Genomic DNA, 14,336 nt, shown 5'->3' with positions numbered 1-14,336 from the left:
TATATATGGATCTCTGAAAAGGTGACTCTGCACTTCCCATCTCCCCCATCCTGTGGAGCTTCTGCAGGCTATTCTGGGCCTCTGAGATCCCAGAGACAGATCCATATTTCAACAAATCTGACATCTTCGATACCAACAAAGACCTTGAGCAGGAGGATAGGGAAGTGAGGGAAAGGAGCAAGGAGAGGAAGCAGCAGGTGACCTTGTAATACCCTGGATGCCTGTGAGGAAGTACAATGTAGGGTTGTCAAGTGCAATTTAGCCATCTAAACTAAACTTTAAGGAGCAGGACAAGTCCTCTGAGTAAAAACAATTCTGCTTTTAGATCCCACCACCTGCTGAGGAGAAAAATTCTTCAAGACTCAGAGCACACAGCCAGCACCAGAGGCCCCATGACCCTGGACAGACCAGGGGAGGGGGCCACCATGCTGAAGACATTCCCTGTTTTGCTCTTTTGCATTCGTGAGTACAAGGAAGGGGTGAGGGGCAAGTGACCCTGTCATAGGTACCCACCCATTAGGGGTGGGAGAGGAAAGTATTGAGGTTTGAGCACAGGGTGGAGACAACAAGGGAGCTCTTCTTTACCATAATCTCTCTTTTCAGGGATGAGTCTGGGTATGACATCGATAGGTAAGTGAGTCCTGCCCTCTCAGGCACCTCCCTCCTAAAGGATCCAAGATGCTGGCGTGTCTCCATTTTCTTGGACATAATGCCTTGAGATTCCAGAGATAGATTGGGCTGATTGGGAATCAGAGGACTTGGTTTCCTATGGCATGGGGAAAAAGCTTTATCTCAGATGGAAAAGAAACCATCAGACTTTATTCTCCAACTCGTTTGAACCCCTTGGCAAAATATCTTGGGGTTCTTATACGATGCCCCACAGGAGCACACTCCTGTCCCCAAGGGAAGACAAAATGAGGGATCTGGGTCCGGGCTAATTTTAAGGGACACTGTGGGACATGTTATGGGAAGGAGAGGGTTGGACTGCTCACATCTTTTTGATCTTTGGGAATAACAGTGACGGACCCTCAACCGGAGCTGTGGATAGAGTCCAACTACCCGCAGGCCCCTTGGGAGAACATCACGCTTTGGTGCCGAAGCCCCTCTCGGATATCAAGCAAGTTCTTGCTGCTGAAGGATAAGACACAGATGACCTGGATCCGCCCTTCCCACAAGACCTTCCAAGTTTCATTCCTTATAGGTGCCCTTACTGAGTCCAATGCAGGTCTTTACCGGTGCTGCTACTGGAAGGAGACAGGCTGGTCAAAGCCCAGTAAAGTTCTAGAGTTGGAGGCACCAGGTAAGAAGACAGTGATACTCAAGAATCAACTCCAGCTCCTGAGATTCAAACTTGCCTTCCAGGGGAGAGTTTGTTTCTCAAATGCATGCAAGCACGCATTCCACAGTTAGTAAATAAGGGCCTACTTTGTATTGGGCAATGCAGAGGGGGGATGCAGACTCTGGAGCAGAGATGGGAGAAGGAGGGGTGGCAAACAATGATCATACAGGGAAACCTCAATTAAAGTAGAGCTCTCCTCCGCCGCTCCCTAGACAGTACTATCCTTGCTTTACCTAATTCCAGTTCATTCTATCCTTCCAGGCCAACTGCCCAAGCCCATCTTCTGGATTCAGGCTGAGACCCCCCCTCTTCCTGGATGTAATGTTAACATCCTCTGCCATGGCTGGCTGCAGGATTTGGTATTCATGCTGTTTAAAGAGGGATATGCAGAGCCTGTGGATTACCAAGTCCCAACTGGGACAATGGCCATATTCTCCATTGACAACCTGACACCTGAGGATGAAGGGGTTTACATCTGCCGCACTCATATCCAGATGCTCCCCACCCTGTGGTCAGAGCCCAGCAACCCCCTGAAGCTGGTTGTAGCAGGTGGGTGTGGCTATGGCTGCTGGCATCTGGCAATTGTTGTCCCAGGTATCATGGCTGGTTGAGCTAGGGTTTCTGATTTTACTTTCCTCAGCCAGTTTCTAGGTCCTGCAAGGCCCCATGAGCTAGAGTCGTTTGAAGTTTTACTGAGATATAAATTAGAATCGCATGTGCTGCAAGGCAGATGTATGGGAGCCAATCATTTGGCTAGTAAAGGAGCCCAGCCAACTGGTCAGCAGCTTTGGCTCATCACAGCTTTGTTGTTCTCAACTTGTTGAATATCATGCATTCATTCATTAATTCAGTCAGTATTTATTGAGCACCTAATATGTGCCAGGCACTGCCACTGCAATCTTATAAATGGAGTTTTAAATTTGCAAATGTATTTTATTTGTAATTGTTATTTTTATGTGTGGAAAACAGAATGGATTGCTAGTGTTGGTGAGTAAAAACAAAAAAAATGACAAAGAATGTGATAGCTCATATTTTAGAAATGGCTTTATAAGTCACCTTGGTTCCCATCAGTAGAGCTAGTAAAGCAGCACCAATCTCTAAATATAGAAGAAATTTCCCCAAAATGTAAAATGCCAGACATGTCCCAGCCCCAACTCCCCCACCCCATGGCCTGGAGGTTTCTAGATGGAATTGGCCACATTTGCTTCAGTCTCTCCATCCAGCTAAATAGGCTTGGGGAAAGCTGTGGTGCTACAGAAAGTATTCTAGACTTAGAAGCAGTAATACTGGTTTCTAGTTCCATTTCTGACACTGCCTCCCTGTGTGGTCTTGAGCAAGTCACTTCACTTTTCTGTGCTTTGGCTTCCTCTACTCTAAAAATGGGATAACAGTATCTATCTGATCTACTGTGTAATGCTTCTCTCTGTGCCTCAGTTTCCTGATCTACAAAATTGGTTTAATAATAATGCCTACCTCACAGGGTTGTTGTGAGGATTTGCCTAAATATATATGTACAGTGCCTGGCATATAAGTTCTCAATAAATGGTAGATACTAATTTTGTTAGTATAGCTTTTTATTGAGGATCAAAGAACAAAAAACTGCCTGTTTGAACTGAGTGTATGAATGTTTGTTGTACTCATGCCCTTTCAGCATAGAATCCACTAACATACACTTCTGTAGTTACCTGTTCACCAATATCCCCCACTAACCAGTTCATGAGCTTTTTGCTAGCAGAGACTGTGTCTTCTTTACTCATACACACCTAGACCTACATGATGCTTGATGCATACTAAATGCTTAGTGAGCATATGACAGAGCTGATCCTTCCTTAATGAATAGATAAGTGTGCCTGGCATTGGGGTGGGGGTAGGAAGGAGTGGTAGGAGGTGAGATTTGCCCTCACTTTCATGTAAAATCTCCTTGGAGAAACAATTCATGGAAAGGAATGTGTGGCCCCGTAACAGAGATTTCTTTGGGTTGCAGGCTTACTGGCCAAACCCTCTTTATTGGCTTCTTTCAGTCTTGTTGTAGAAGTAGGGTCTTAAATGAGCTTAATGTATTCAAAAGCTCTCCTTAATACTTCAGTGGCATTCATGCTCTGCAAAGATGAAAACAATGTTATTTTCAGAGGTTTGGTTTTTCTGGTGGTTGAAAGAACTACATTTGGCATTTCAGGGACCTAAAGATACAGGGAATTATGGATGTAGATCTTCTACTGAGATACACCCCTACACATGGTTAGAGCTCAGTGTAGCTGACAGATTCTTGAGAGAGAACAGGGGCATAGGTGAATCTACCCTTGATTATGTTATAGAGGCAGAGATCCAAGGAAGGGATAGGGAAGAGAAGGTAAACTTCAGCTACCACTTCTTGTTCAAAGAAATTAAGAAAGAGAAAACAGAAGACAACAGGAAAGAATCATCTTGCCTCTAACTTTAGGGTCTCTTCCGTTTGTAGGACTCTACCCCAAACCAACTTTGACAGCCTATCCTGGGCCCATCATGGCACCTGGAGAAAGCCTGAATCTCAGGTGCCAAGGGCCAATCTATGGAATGACCTTTGCTCTAATGAGGGTTGAAGACTTGGAGAAGTCCTTTTACCACAAGAAGACAATAAAAAATGAGGCAAATTTCTTCTTCCGGTCCTTGAAGATCCAAGATACTGGACATTACCTCTGTTTTTACTATGATGCGTCATATAGAGGTTCACTCCTTAGTGATGTCCTGAAAATCTGGGTAACTGGTAAGAGACGGGTATGCCATGAAACTTAGGTTAAGGGCTAAGGATATAAATCTCCCTCTGTGCTCCCTGGAGAACCTAATCACGTGGCCAGGGTCAAATAGTAGAAAAGGGAGCAGAATTTGTAAAACTGGGTGTAGGCAGGTTTTTCCAAGGGTGGTTTGGAGGAAGAGAAGGAAAAGAATCTTAAGGAGTGGGAGCAAGAAGTGAAATCACTAGTGCTTTTTATTCTGGGTCTTGTCCTAGACACTTTCCCCAAGACCTGGCTACTTGCTCGGCCCAGGGCTGTGGTCCAAATGGGTCAGAATGTGAGCCTATGGTGTCGAGGACCAGTGGATGGAGTGGGTCTTGCACTCTATAAGAAAGGAGAAGACAAACCACTTCAGTTTTTGGATGCCACCAGCATCGATGACAACACGTCATTCTTCCTCAGCAATGTAACCTACGGTGATACTGGCATCTATAGCTGCCACTATCTTCTCACCTGGAAGACCTCCATTAGGATGCCATCACACAACACTGTGGAGCTTATGGTTGTAGGCAAGTGTTAACAACTGTTTTTATTATCAACCTGTTTGTTTTTATCATCATTGTGGTGTTGTAAGAAAGAGCTAGTAGCCTCATATCCTCTGAGAGCTATGAACAACACACACACACACACACACACACACACACACACACACTAGGAAGGTGGTGTAGAACTTTCTTCCAAAACTTTAGGGACCTTATCTCTCAGGATTGTTCCTCAAGCTCCACCTCTCAGTATGGCACAGCCCCATTGTAACCCCTGGGAAAACTATTTTTCTTTAGGCCAGGGGAAGCTTACAGGTATGAGGTCTTCCTGATTGAAGGTAAGGAACCAGGAATCTTTAGATCACCAAGGGGTGGGCAAAGGAATTCTAATGCACAGTCAAATCTTGAAGCCACTGACCAAGTGGAAGTGGAAAGGAAGAGAAGATCAAATGGGGAGCTCAGAAACATTTTCTGGGGGAGAGGGTACTGGGTTTGAGGTCACTTCTCACTCTGGTCTCTGGATTGGTTTCAGATAAGCCCCCCAAACCCTCCCTGTCAGCTTGGCCAAGCACTGTGTTCAAGCTAGGAAAGGCCATCACCCTTCAGTGCCGAGTATCTCATCCAGTACTGGAATTTTCTCTGGAATGGGAAGAAAGAGAAACATTCCAAAAATTCTCAGTAAACGGAGACTTCATCATCAGTAATGTTGACGGGAAAGGCACAGGGACCTACAGTTGCAGCTATCGCGTAGAGACACATCCTAACATCTGGTCACATCGCAGTGAGCCCCTGAAGCTGATGGGGCCAGCAGGTGAGAGGATAGCTCTGCAGAGGAATGCCCCTCCATACCCCAGGGATCCCAGATCAGTGCCCAGAAAGATATGGGAAAGGGAGTCAGAGGCCTGAAAATCAGGGCCCTTGGGTTTCAGCACCCTTTCCCTGGGGTGGTCTCACAATTCCTCAAAGGCAGTTAGCAGGATAATTTCAAGGCTCCCATTCTCCATGACAAAGAAGGCCACTTGTGCCTCACCTTCCCAATATAAGCACTCTCAGTAACCAGATTGTCCTCACCCCATGAATGTATTCACCTGCCCCTGTCCCCATCAAGGCCTCTGATTCTGGTCTTCTCTGGCCACAGGCTATCTCACCTGGAATTACATTCTGAATGAAGCTATCAGGTTGTCTCTAATCATGCAGCTTGTTGCCTTGCTGTTGGTAGTGCTGTGGATAAGGTGGAAGTGTCGGAGACTCAGAATCAGGTAACTGTCTTGTCCCAGCCCCCTGTTCCCCAACCTAACAGAGTCTGAAGAATGAGTCATGCCCTAGTGGAGACAAGCCACAGAGGCAAACCCTATAGAACCCCCATCTTCCGGGCTTAGGGAACAAGACTTTCTCACCCCAGCTGTCTCTTTCACCTCACAGAGGGATCAGCACTCAAGCCAGCGGGTGGAGAAATGCATAGTTCTCAGAGGCAGGAGGAGTAATCAGAACTGCATTCACTGACATCCCCCTCCGGAGGGTGCCCAAATCTCCCCCACAAACCATCCTGCCCTCAGAGATGATTGATGTCTCCCTCATTAACTTGTTCTGGATTTTTCCCCTCGTAAGAAGCCATGCTGTCCTGTCTCCCAGACTGTTATCCAACTCCTATCCCAACTTTTCACCCTTATCCCTAGCTCTCAAGAGCTATTAAGCCTTGCGACACATCCTAGTTGCCTTAGTAACCAGTCTCTGACACTGTGGCCTCCAACCACCTGTGCAGAGCATTCTGGGAATATAGACTTGACCTGGATGGCCATCTGATGTGATATTGGACGGGGCAACAGAATCAGACTGTTTCCTCTGACTCACAAACTTACAGGCCAAACAGATTCTCCTGCCATTTCCTTTGATTCTGTGGTGTGCTCTGGGCCATCTGCCTCTCTCATCCCCATGGCTTGTGCTCAGGCTACTCTACTGGGAACAAGGAGAGAAATAACCACTTCTGACCTAGTAGGGATATTAGCTCCTGAATACCTTGTCTACTTCCCCCTACTCCCTGCTTCTGGCTGTACCCCCCGCCCTGCAACTGTGGTCAGTGTGTCTGGGAGTAATCAATGCACAATGGATTATGATTATGATTATATGTGTCTGTGTTTTCCACTGGAATCTGAGGGACAGAATACTTGGGCAACCAGAAGGGAGCCACCTAAGCCTTCTGCAAAAACCACCACCCTTTGAGTTTTCAAAAAGTTTCAGCAGGGGTCAATTTCTACTTCTTTCCGGAACCTGACCTGGGTCCCGTACTCATTAGAGTAATCTCCAAGCCAGTGGTTAGAAAAAAAAAAAATGTAGCTTTTTGTGCCCCACCCCAGCCGAGCAACACTGCATCGAAGAATAAGATCAGAAACCAGATTTCAGAGAAAGCAGCTTGAAAATCATGTTTTCCTCACCAGGAAGGATGGTCAGTGTTTTCTAAGTAAAAATGTCCAATGGATTTTGGGCTAATATCATCTAATACTACAAGACCCATGATCCAAAACTGCTGCACATTTCTAGTTATAATCTGGGTGAGGAGAGAGTTTCTACTCTCTGAAAAGCTTAGCTCAGCACTGACAATCTTCTAGTAATTCACCACAGCTGCCTAGGCAACCGTTCCATAACAAAGGCAGGTGAGGCAGGTGGGTCTGAGGACCAATACTGCCATATCAACTGCTTCCAAACTTAAACTTGATGACTGAGAAATACTCACGGTTTCTCCCTCCACCCCCACACACACCACCCAGAGCTGCCGATCACAATGAGCTCCAGGGGTTCTGAGAGCTCCAAATAATATAAAAGCATTTTCACATCTGACATCTCAATTCCAGCAACAGCCTAATCAGGGGCCATGGGGAGCTGACATATGATATAGGCTGGGGAGTGGGGAGGGGGCAGGGGGGACACGTGGGTCATGAAAGAGCAAGAGGTTTGTAGGTGGTAAGGCCCTCAAAAAGAAAAGTCATCGATGTCAGATAAGATTATATCCCATTATCTTGGCCATATCCAGTCCCCATTGGGTAGCGAGTAAGCCAATGACATAAATTGCCGCCCCCTTTCCTCCACCCTCCCCCTCATCCCAGCAACTCCTCTCATCTCTTTTCTGGTCTCACTAGAGAAGCCTGGTTGCTGGGAACAGCTCAAGGGGTCACCATGCTCTTCATAGTCACGGCCCTTCTCTGCTGTGGTGAGTACAAGTGGGGGAAGGGGCCCCGGGCAGAAGGCCGGGGTGAAGTCCTGGTGGGGGAGGGGGCCGAGTGCTGGCAGCAATTTCTTTTGCAGGACTGTGCAATGGGGTATTGATAGAAGAGACTGGTGAGTTTTTCCTGCTCCAGACTGGGACATTCCTCCCTGGAGATCCGAAATAACTACGGAGCGTCAGTGTCATTGGCCAGGGAATGACTGGTTGGGAGGGAAGGACAGCCAGGAAGGGGCACTTGCTAAAGCTGCTGGCAAAATTCAGCTTCCAACTTTGCCTTTCTGCCTGCAAAATTTCCTCCAAGCTTCTGCACTTTTCTGAGGCTCAGCTATAAGACACCAGCTTCCCCTTTCCCCAGCACCTGAGGAAGGAAGGAAAGAAGGAAAGGGTTTGGATTTGGGTTGCAAGGGGAGGTGGGCAGTGTGATCTGGGTAGGGGGTTCAAGGGCAAGGAGGAGGGAGGGGAAGGGAGGCGGGAGGATGGCTTCATTAATTCTGCTGTTTCTAGAAATAGTCATGCCAACCCCTAAGCCTGAGCTGTGGGCAGAGACCAACTTTCCTCTGGCCCCGTGGAAGAACTTAACCCTCTGGTGCAGAAGCCCTTCTGGCTCAACTAAGGAGTTTGTGTTGCTGAAGGACGGGACCGGGTGGATTGCAACTCGCCCGGCCTCAGAGCAGGTCCGGGCTGCCTTCCCCCTTGGCGCCCTGACCCAGAGCCACACCGGGAGCTACCACTGCCATTCATGGGAGGAGATGGCTGTGTCGGAGCCCAGTGAGGCACTTGAGCTGGTGGGGACAGGTAAGAAAAGGTAGAGGGTCTCCAGGAGTTATCCCCAGTGCCCCTGGAACTCCAACACTGCTTCTGGGAGTGAGGGAATGAACTCACAGGGACCCTGGAGCCCAAGGGGCTTGTGCTGCATGTAGGAGAGGAGGGGCACTGAAATAAATGCTAGGGTGTTATGGGGTAGGGGGAGGGGCGGAATGGGAAAGAGAGTGTGAGGAGACTGACTGGAAGAGCCTAGGGCCAGCCCAGAATGAATGTCTTCATTTGCTGACAAAGTGACCCCGAGTATCCCATCTGGGCAACTGCAAACTGACTCCTTTTTCACCCCATTCTGTTTTCCAGACATCCTCCCCAAACCTGTCATTTCTGCTTCCCCCCCAATCCGGGGCCAGGAACTACAACTCCGGTGCAAAGGATGGCTGGCAGGCATGGGGTTTGCTCTGTATAAGGAGGGAGAGCAAGAACCTGTCCAGCAACTTGGTGCCGTTGGAAGAGAAGCCTTCTTTACAATCCAGAGAATGGAGGATAAAGACGAAGGCAATTACAGCTGCCGCACTCACACTGAAAAACGCCCCTTCAAGTGGTCTGAGCCCAGTGAGCCGCTGGAGCTTGTCATAAAAGGTAGAGCTGAAAAGGGTGTGTGAGGAAAGGGGGCAGGGTGGAGGGAAAGGCAAAGCCCTGGGTCAGACACTCCTCTCCCTGCAGCAAACTTTGCTGCTGGTCCTGAGAGCCTGTGTCCAATCTTAGAGCCAGGCAGGCGTGGCGCTGGGAGTGCCAGGGCCTCTGGCTGCACGATATTAATAGCCATAATCGTTATTAATAGCTTTGGTTCGTGGAGGGTGATTTAATTTTTCTAATTATTTTCACATCAATTATCTCACTTCACCATAGAGCAACTCTTCAAGGTGGATGAAGCAGGTACCATTTTCCCCTTGTCCAAATGGGCAAACTGAGGCTCAGAGAATCAGCAAAACCCCAAGAAAAATTCTACCTTTTTACTAGCCTCCATTGCCTGCCCTGATCACACTGAGGACTCATCTGGATGTAGTGAGGGGTGGGGCTGAAGGGTCCCTGTGTGAGAAGTCCATCTGCAAAGTGGATTTACCTTACTTTTTAAATGCACTTACTTAAAAGCAGAGAAGCCTCCTAGAACCAATATTTGCTATATTTGCTTTCTCTCTTTCTTGTTCTTAATTTGGTTTTGTGTTGTATTTTGTTTTCTGTTTTTTGTTTTTGTTTTTGCTTTTTGCCTTCTAGAAATGTACCCTAAGCCCTTCTTCAAGACATGGGCCAGCCCTGTGGTCACCCCTGGTGCCCGAGTGACTTTCAATTGCTCCACCCCCCACCAGCATATGAGCTTTATTCTTTACAAAGATGGAAGTGAAATAGCATCCAGTGACAGGTCCTGGGCAAGTCCGGGGGCCAGTGCAGCTCACTTTCTAATCATTTCGGTGGGCATTGGTGATGGAGGGAATTACAGCTGCCGATATTATGACTTTTCTATCTGGTCTGAGCCCAGCGACCCTGTGGAGCTCGTGGTGACAGGTTAGGAGGGGGGACTCCAGGTAGAGGTGGTGCCAACCCTGGGATGGTGGGTGGAAGGCTGTCAGTGGGAGAGGAAGAAATGTTTCTTCTAAAACACGTTGAGAAAGTGCTTAGGACAGAGGCTGGCCCATAGTGATCAGTCCATGATGCACAGCTGCTCATGTTATTATTACAGGAACAAGAAACAAAGGCGGTGGGGAGGCAAGCAGTTCACTTCTGTGGAAATAAATGAGGCAGATGGGGGTGTCCAATCCCAAGAGCTCAGTTCAAGTTGCCCTATTTCTGCACATTGTTATGGCTTGGCGTTGAGCTTTAGGCTCAATGTCCACTTTTTCTCTAGCTGGGCTGTCAGAGACCAGTGGGCTGGATGGCTCTCAGAAAAAGGGAGAAGACCTTGAAATGTCAGCTGCATACTACACAACTAGGCAACTGTGCATAAGTGGAGTACCAATTATGTAAACAGTTATAGCTACATGGACATGGGAATATATAGAAAGAATAAATGGCAATGAAATATTAAAAATACTTATCTTTGGGTGGTAGAATTGTGTTTCCTTCATTAGTTTTTTCTGTATTTTCTAATTTTTGACAACAAACATATGTTGTGTCTTACAATAACACTTTAAAAGGCTATTTGCAGGATGTGAGGGTTGGGTTTATCTCATGCTGCTGTCTCTTAAATTTCAGAATTCTACCCCAAACCCACTCTCCTGGCACAACCAGGTCCCGTGGTGTTTCCTGGGAAGAGTGTGACCCTGCGCTGCCAAGGGACTTTCCAGGGCATGAGGTTCGCCCTCTTGCAGGAGGGAGCTCATGTTCCCTTACAGTTTCGGAGTGTCTCAGGGAACTCAGCTGACTTCATTCTCCACACTGTTGGAGCAGAGGACTCTGGGAACTATAGCTGTATCTACTATGAGACAACCATGTCAAACAGGGGGTCATATCTCAGTATGCCCCTTATGATCTGGGTGACTGGTAAGGACAGACCGGACATGGGACTGGGGTGGAGATTATTGGAGTAGGGGTTAGGGAGGGTAATTCCTCCTGGAAGGCTAGGCTAGGCCATGGAGGGGAACTATTGTGTCCAAGAGGAGAAAGATAGAGGGTCAATTTAAGCAGGAACTGAAAAGTTTCTATAGTCACCACTTTACAACCTTGGTCTCTTTCTAGACACATTCCCTAAGCCATGGTTGTTTGCTGAGCCCAGTTCTGTGGTTCCCATGGGGCAGAATGTTACTCTCTGGTGCCGAGGGCCAGTCCATGGAGTAGGATACATTCTGCACAAAGAAGGAGAAGCCACTTCAATGCAGCTCTGGGGATCCACCAGTAATGATGGGGCATTCCCCATCACCAATATATCTGGTGCTAGCATGGGGCGTTACAGCTGCTGCTACCACCCTGACTGGACCAGTTCTATCAAGATACAACCTAGCAACACCCTGGAACTCATAGTCACAGGTAAGAGGAAGAGGCTGTCGAGTGGGCATGGAAGTGTAGAAAGGAGGGAAGAGACTGGTTCATGGGAGATAGTTTTCAGAGAGCTCGAGGAGAGGCAACCAATTGTCTTTCCTCTTTATTGAGCAGAGACTCCAGGGGTGATGCACTGGAAAGTGACCTCTTCTCTTTGACCAGGAGTTCATTTCTTCCAGGCTTACTCCCCAAACCCAGCCTATTAGCCCAGCCTGGTCCCATCGTGGCCCCTGGCGAAAATATGACTCTTCAGTGTCAAGGGGACCTGCCAGACTCAACATTTGTCCTGTTGAAGGAGGGGGCTCAGGAGCCTTTAGAGCAACAGAGGCCAAGTGGGAGAAGGGCTGACTTCTGGATGCCAGCAGTGAGAGGTGAAGACTCTGGGATCTATAGCTGTGTTTATTATTTGGACTCCACTCCCTTTGCAGCTTCAAATCACAGTGACTCCCTGGAGATCTGGGTGACTGGTAAGGTCCTGGAGACTTCAGTACGAGTCACGATTTTGTAGTTTTTAGCAGTAAGCAATAAGGGGGTAAAGGGATAAGTTCAGGATCATTTCTTTTAACTCTGTGTCCTTGTTGGTTGCAGATAAGCCCCCTAAACCCTCTCTGTCAGCCTGGCCCAGCACCATGTTCAAGCTAGGGAAGGACATCACCCTTCAGTGCCGAGGACCCCTGCCAGGTGTTGAATTTGTCCTAGAACATGATGGAGAAGAAGCACCTCAGCAGTTTTCAGAAGATGGAGACTTTGTCATCAACAACGTAGAAGGAAAAGGCATTGGAAACTACAGCTGCAGCTACCGCCTCCAGGCCTACCCTGATATCTGGTCAGAGCCTAGTGATCCCCTGGAGCTGGTGGGGGCAGCAGGTAAGAGAATAATCTCTCCACGGTCCTGGTGTGACACACCTGGGATCCCAGGGACAGTCCCCACGGAGACATCCCAAATCAGGAGAATGGAGGGGCTTTGGAGCCAAGGACCTGAAGTGTGTCATCTTTCTCCTAAGGATGGTGAGGAGGTGGGACCTTAAATGTATTTGAAGATAGTGAGTGGGTTTCTTTCCAGGCCTCTTTTCCCCAAGGAAAGGAGGGCTGCTTCTGCTTCAGCATAAACTTTGCCACTGCCCACCCCCTCTGTAGTCTGAACAGATGGCTCCCACGTGAACCCTAAAGAAGGCCAGAGTGTGGGGCAATACCAGATCGAGGGGAACATACACAACGCTAATCTCCATGGCCTTGGTTTCTCCTCTTTCATCACCACAGGGCCTGTTGCTCAGGAGTGCACTGTAGGGAACATTGTCCGAAGTAGCCTAATCGTGGTGGTTGTTGTAGCCTTGGGGGTAGTGCTAGCCATAGAGTGGAAGAAGTGGCCTCGACTGCGAACCAGGTAAATAAATGCCTCATTATGGCCCCCTTCTGTGAACCAGGTGGTGCTAGAAAAACAATCATACAAATGCTCCCCTAATATCTGAGCCCCACCGTGCAATCTGTTTTCAGTTTGTGGGTCCTCCCTTACGCAATGTCTTTTTCTTTACATAGAGGCTCAGAGACAGACGGAAGAGACCAGACCATTGCTCTCGAAGAGTGTAACCAAGAAGGAGAACCAGGTACCCCTGCCAATTCTCCTTCATCAACCTCTCGGAGAATCTCTGTGGAACTGCCCGTTCCAATATAATAATCTCCTCCTTTATGAGAGCTTTCCTTTCCTCTCTCTTGCTCTCAGTAAATCCAACTAGTTACCCTGCAAGTCAGCTCCATCTGCTGTTCCTTGGTCTCTCTCTAATCACCTGAGCTGGGTAAAGGGGATTCTGGGAGTTGAGAGCTCTGCCAGGGTGAGATGTTTCCTGAAGAGAGGTTCCCCACTCCTGTAACTCCTCACTGTACTGATTTACTGGCGCATGAAATTCTATTAAAAATGCATTCTTCTGAATAAAAAGAGTATTCACTATTTAACTGCAAAAACTATGGCTGTGGTCTTCTATTGGTCTGTTTTCGACTTAGAAATGATGTATTAGAGCTGATCTCGATGGCAGAATAAGAGAGTGCAGGGCTACGAGAAAAGAGAAAGTTGTTCAAGGATGGGTGTGGGTTCGGGGCTCCAAAATGGCTACTTCTCAATTTGGTTTGACACATAGTCACTGACCAGAGTATTCTTTTGCCCTTCCATCCGATGGATGAATGAATGAATGGCAACACTCTCTCCAAGTTGAGCCTGAGGAGGGAAAACACAGACATTACATGCATTTCACCGTGTTATGTTTGGGTCCATAGTACATCCACTTTCAAACAGCGGGATTGGCCCTCAGCAGCACTTTGAAACTGGAAAAGTGTGCTTTGTGACCCTTATCTAGCAATCACAGGGTGTAAATGAATTCACTCTTAAGGACGAACAATTAATCAAATCTGATACTTTGTCCCTCTCTAAAGAGAGTTCCATTTTCCCAAAGGAATGTGTGTGTAATGGTGGGATCTCAAGAAGCCAGTAAGCAGATGAGGTGGATGGTTTGGAACAGGGGACCTGCCAGTGTCGCCTCCCAGGATTCCAAATGGGGAAATGGTGGGGGGGGGGCTAACTCCCATTCTCAGCCACTGACCTTTCCCCCTGGATTAGAAGGCCACTTGCCCCATGAGTGGGAATTCAGTACACATTAGGCCATTAGGTTGTTTGGAATGGGGTGGGTGGCTTACCTAGTTCCTCAAAGCTTGTTGAAGACCTCAGAAAAATTGACCTA

At 47.8% G+C, this 14,336-nt stretch overlaps 1 protein-coding gene across 1 annotated transcript in view; it reads left to right on the top strand.

Annotated features, from left to right (window-relative positions):
• Nucleotides 1–13,566, top strand: part of IGSF1 (immunoglobulin superfamily member 1) — a 15,785-nt gene extending 2,219 nt beyond the window's left edge. Inside the window, exons 2-20 of the mRNA XM_032757616.2 lie at nt 326–462; nt 604–630; nt 1,019–1,300; nt 1,601–1,888; nt 3,798–4,082; nt 4,326–4,619; nt 5,125–5,403; nt 5,731–5,851; nt 7,727–7,797; nt 7,893–7,925; nt 8,317–8,607; nt 8,935–9,213; nt 9,850–10,137; nt 10,825–11,112; nt 11,308–11,595; nt 11,787–12,074; nt 12,196–12,474; nt 12,868–12,991; nt 13,144–13,566. Of these exons, the coding sequence (XP_032613507.1) occupies nt 393–462; nt 604–630; nt 1,019–1,300; nt 1,601–1,888; nt 3,798–4,082; nt 4,326–4,619; nt 5,125–5,403; nt 5,731–5,851; nt 7,727–7,797; nt 7,893–7,925; nt 8,317–8,607; nt 8,935–9,213; nt 9,850–10,137; nt 10,825–11,112; nt 11,308–11,595; nt 11,787–12,074; nt 12,196–12,474; nt 12,868–12,991; nt 13,144–13,279 (4,011 nt within the window). The 5' untranslated portion in view covers nt 326–392 and the 3' untranslated portion in view covers nt 13,280–13,566. The remainder of the gene's footprint in view (nt 1–325; nt 463–603; nt 631–1,018; nt 1,301–1,600; nt 1,889–3,797; nt 4,083–4,325; nt 4,620–5,124; nt 5,404–5,730; nt 5,852–7,726; nt 7,798–7,892; nt 7,926–8,316; nt 8,608–8,934; nt 9,214–9,849; nt 10,138–10,824; nt 11,113–11,307; nt 11,596–11,786; nt 12,075–12,195; nt 12,475–12,867; nt 12,992–13,143) is intronic.
• The last annotated feature ends 770 nt before the right edge of the window (nt 13,567–14,336 follow it).

The sequence above is a fragment of the Hylobates moloch genome, unplaced genomic scaffold, assembly GCF_009828535.3.
Source record: "Hylobates moloch isolate HMO894 unplaced genomic scaffold, HMol_V3 SCAFFOLD_7, whole genome shotgun sequence".
NCBI lineage: Eukaryota > Metazoa > Chordata > Mammalia > Primates > Hylobatidae > Hylobates > Hylobates moloch.
Note: the sequence above shows the minus strand (reverse complement) of the source record. Positions and strands in the feature narration are given on the sequence as shown.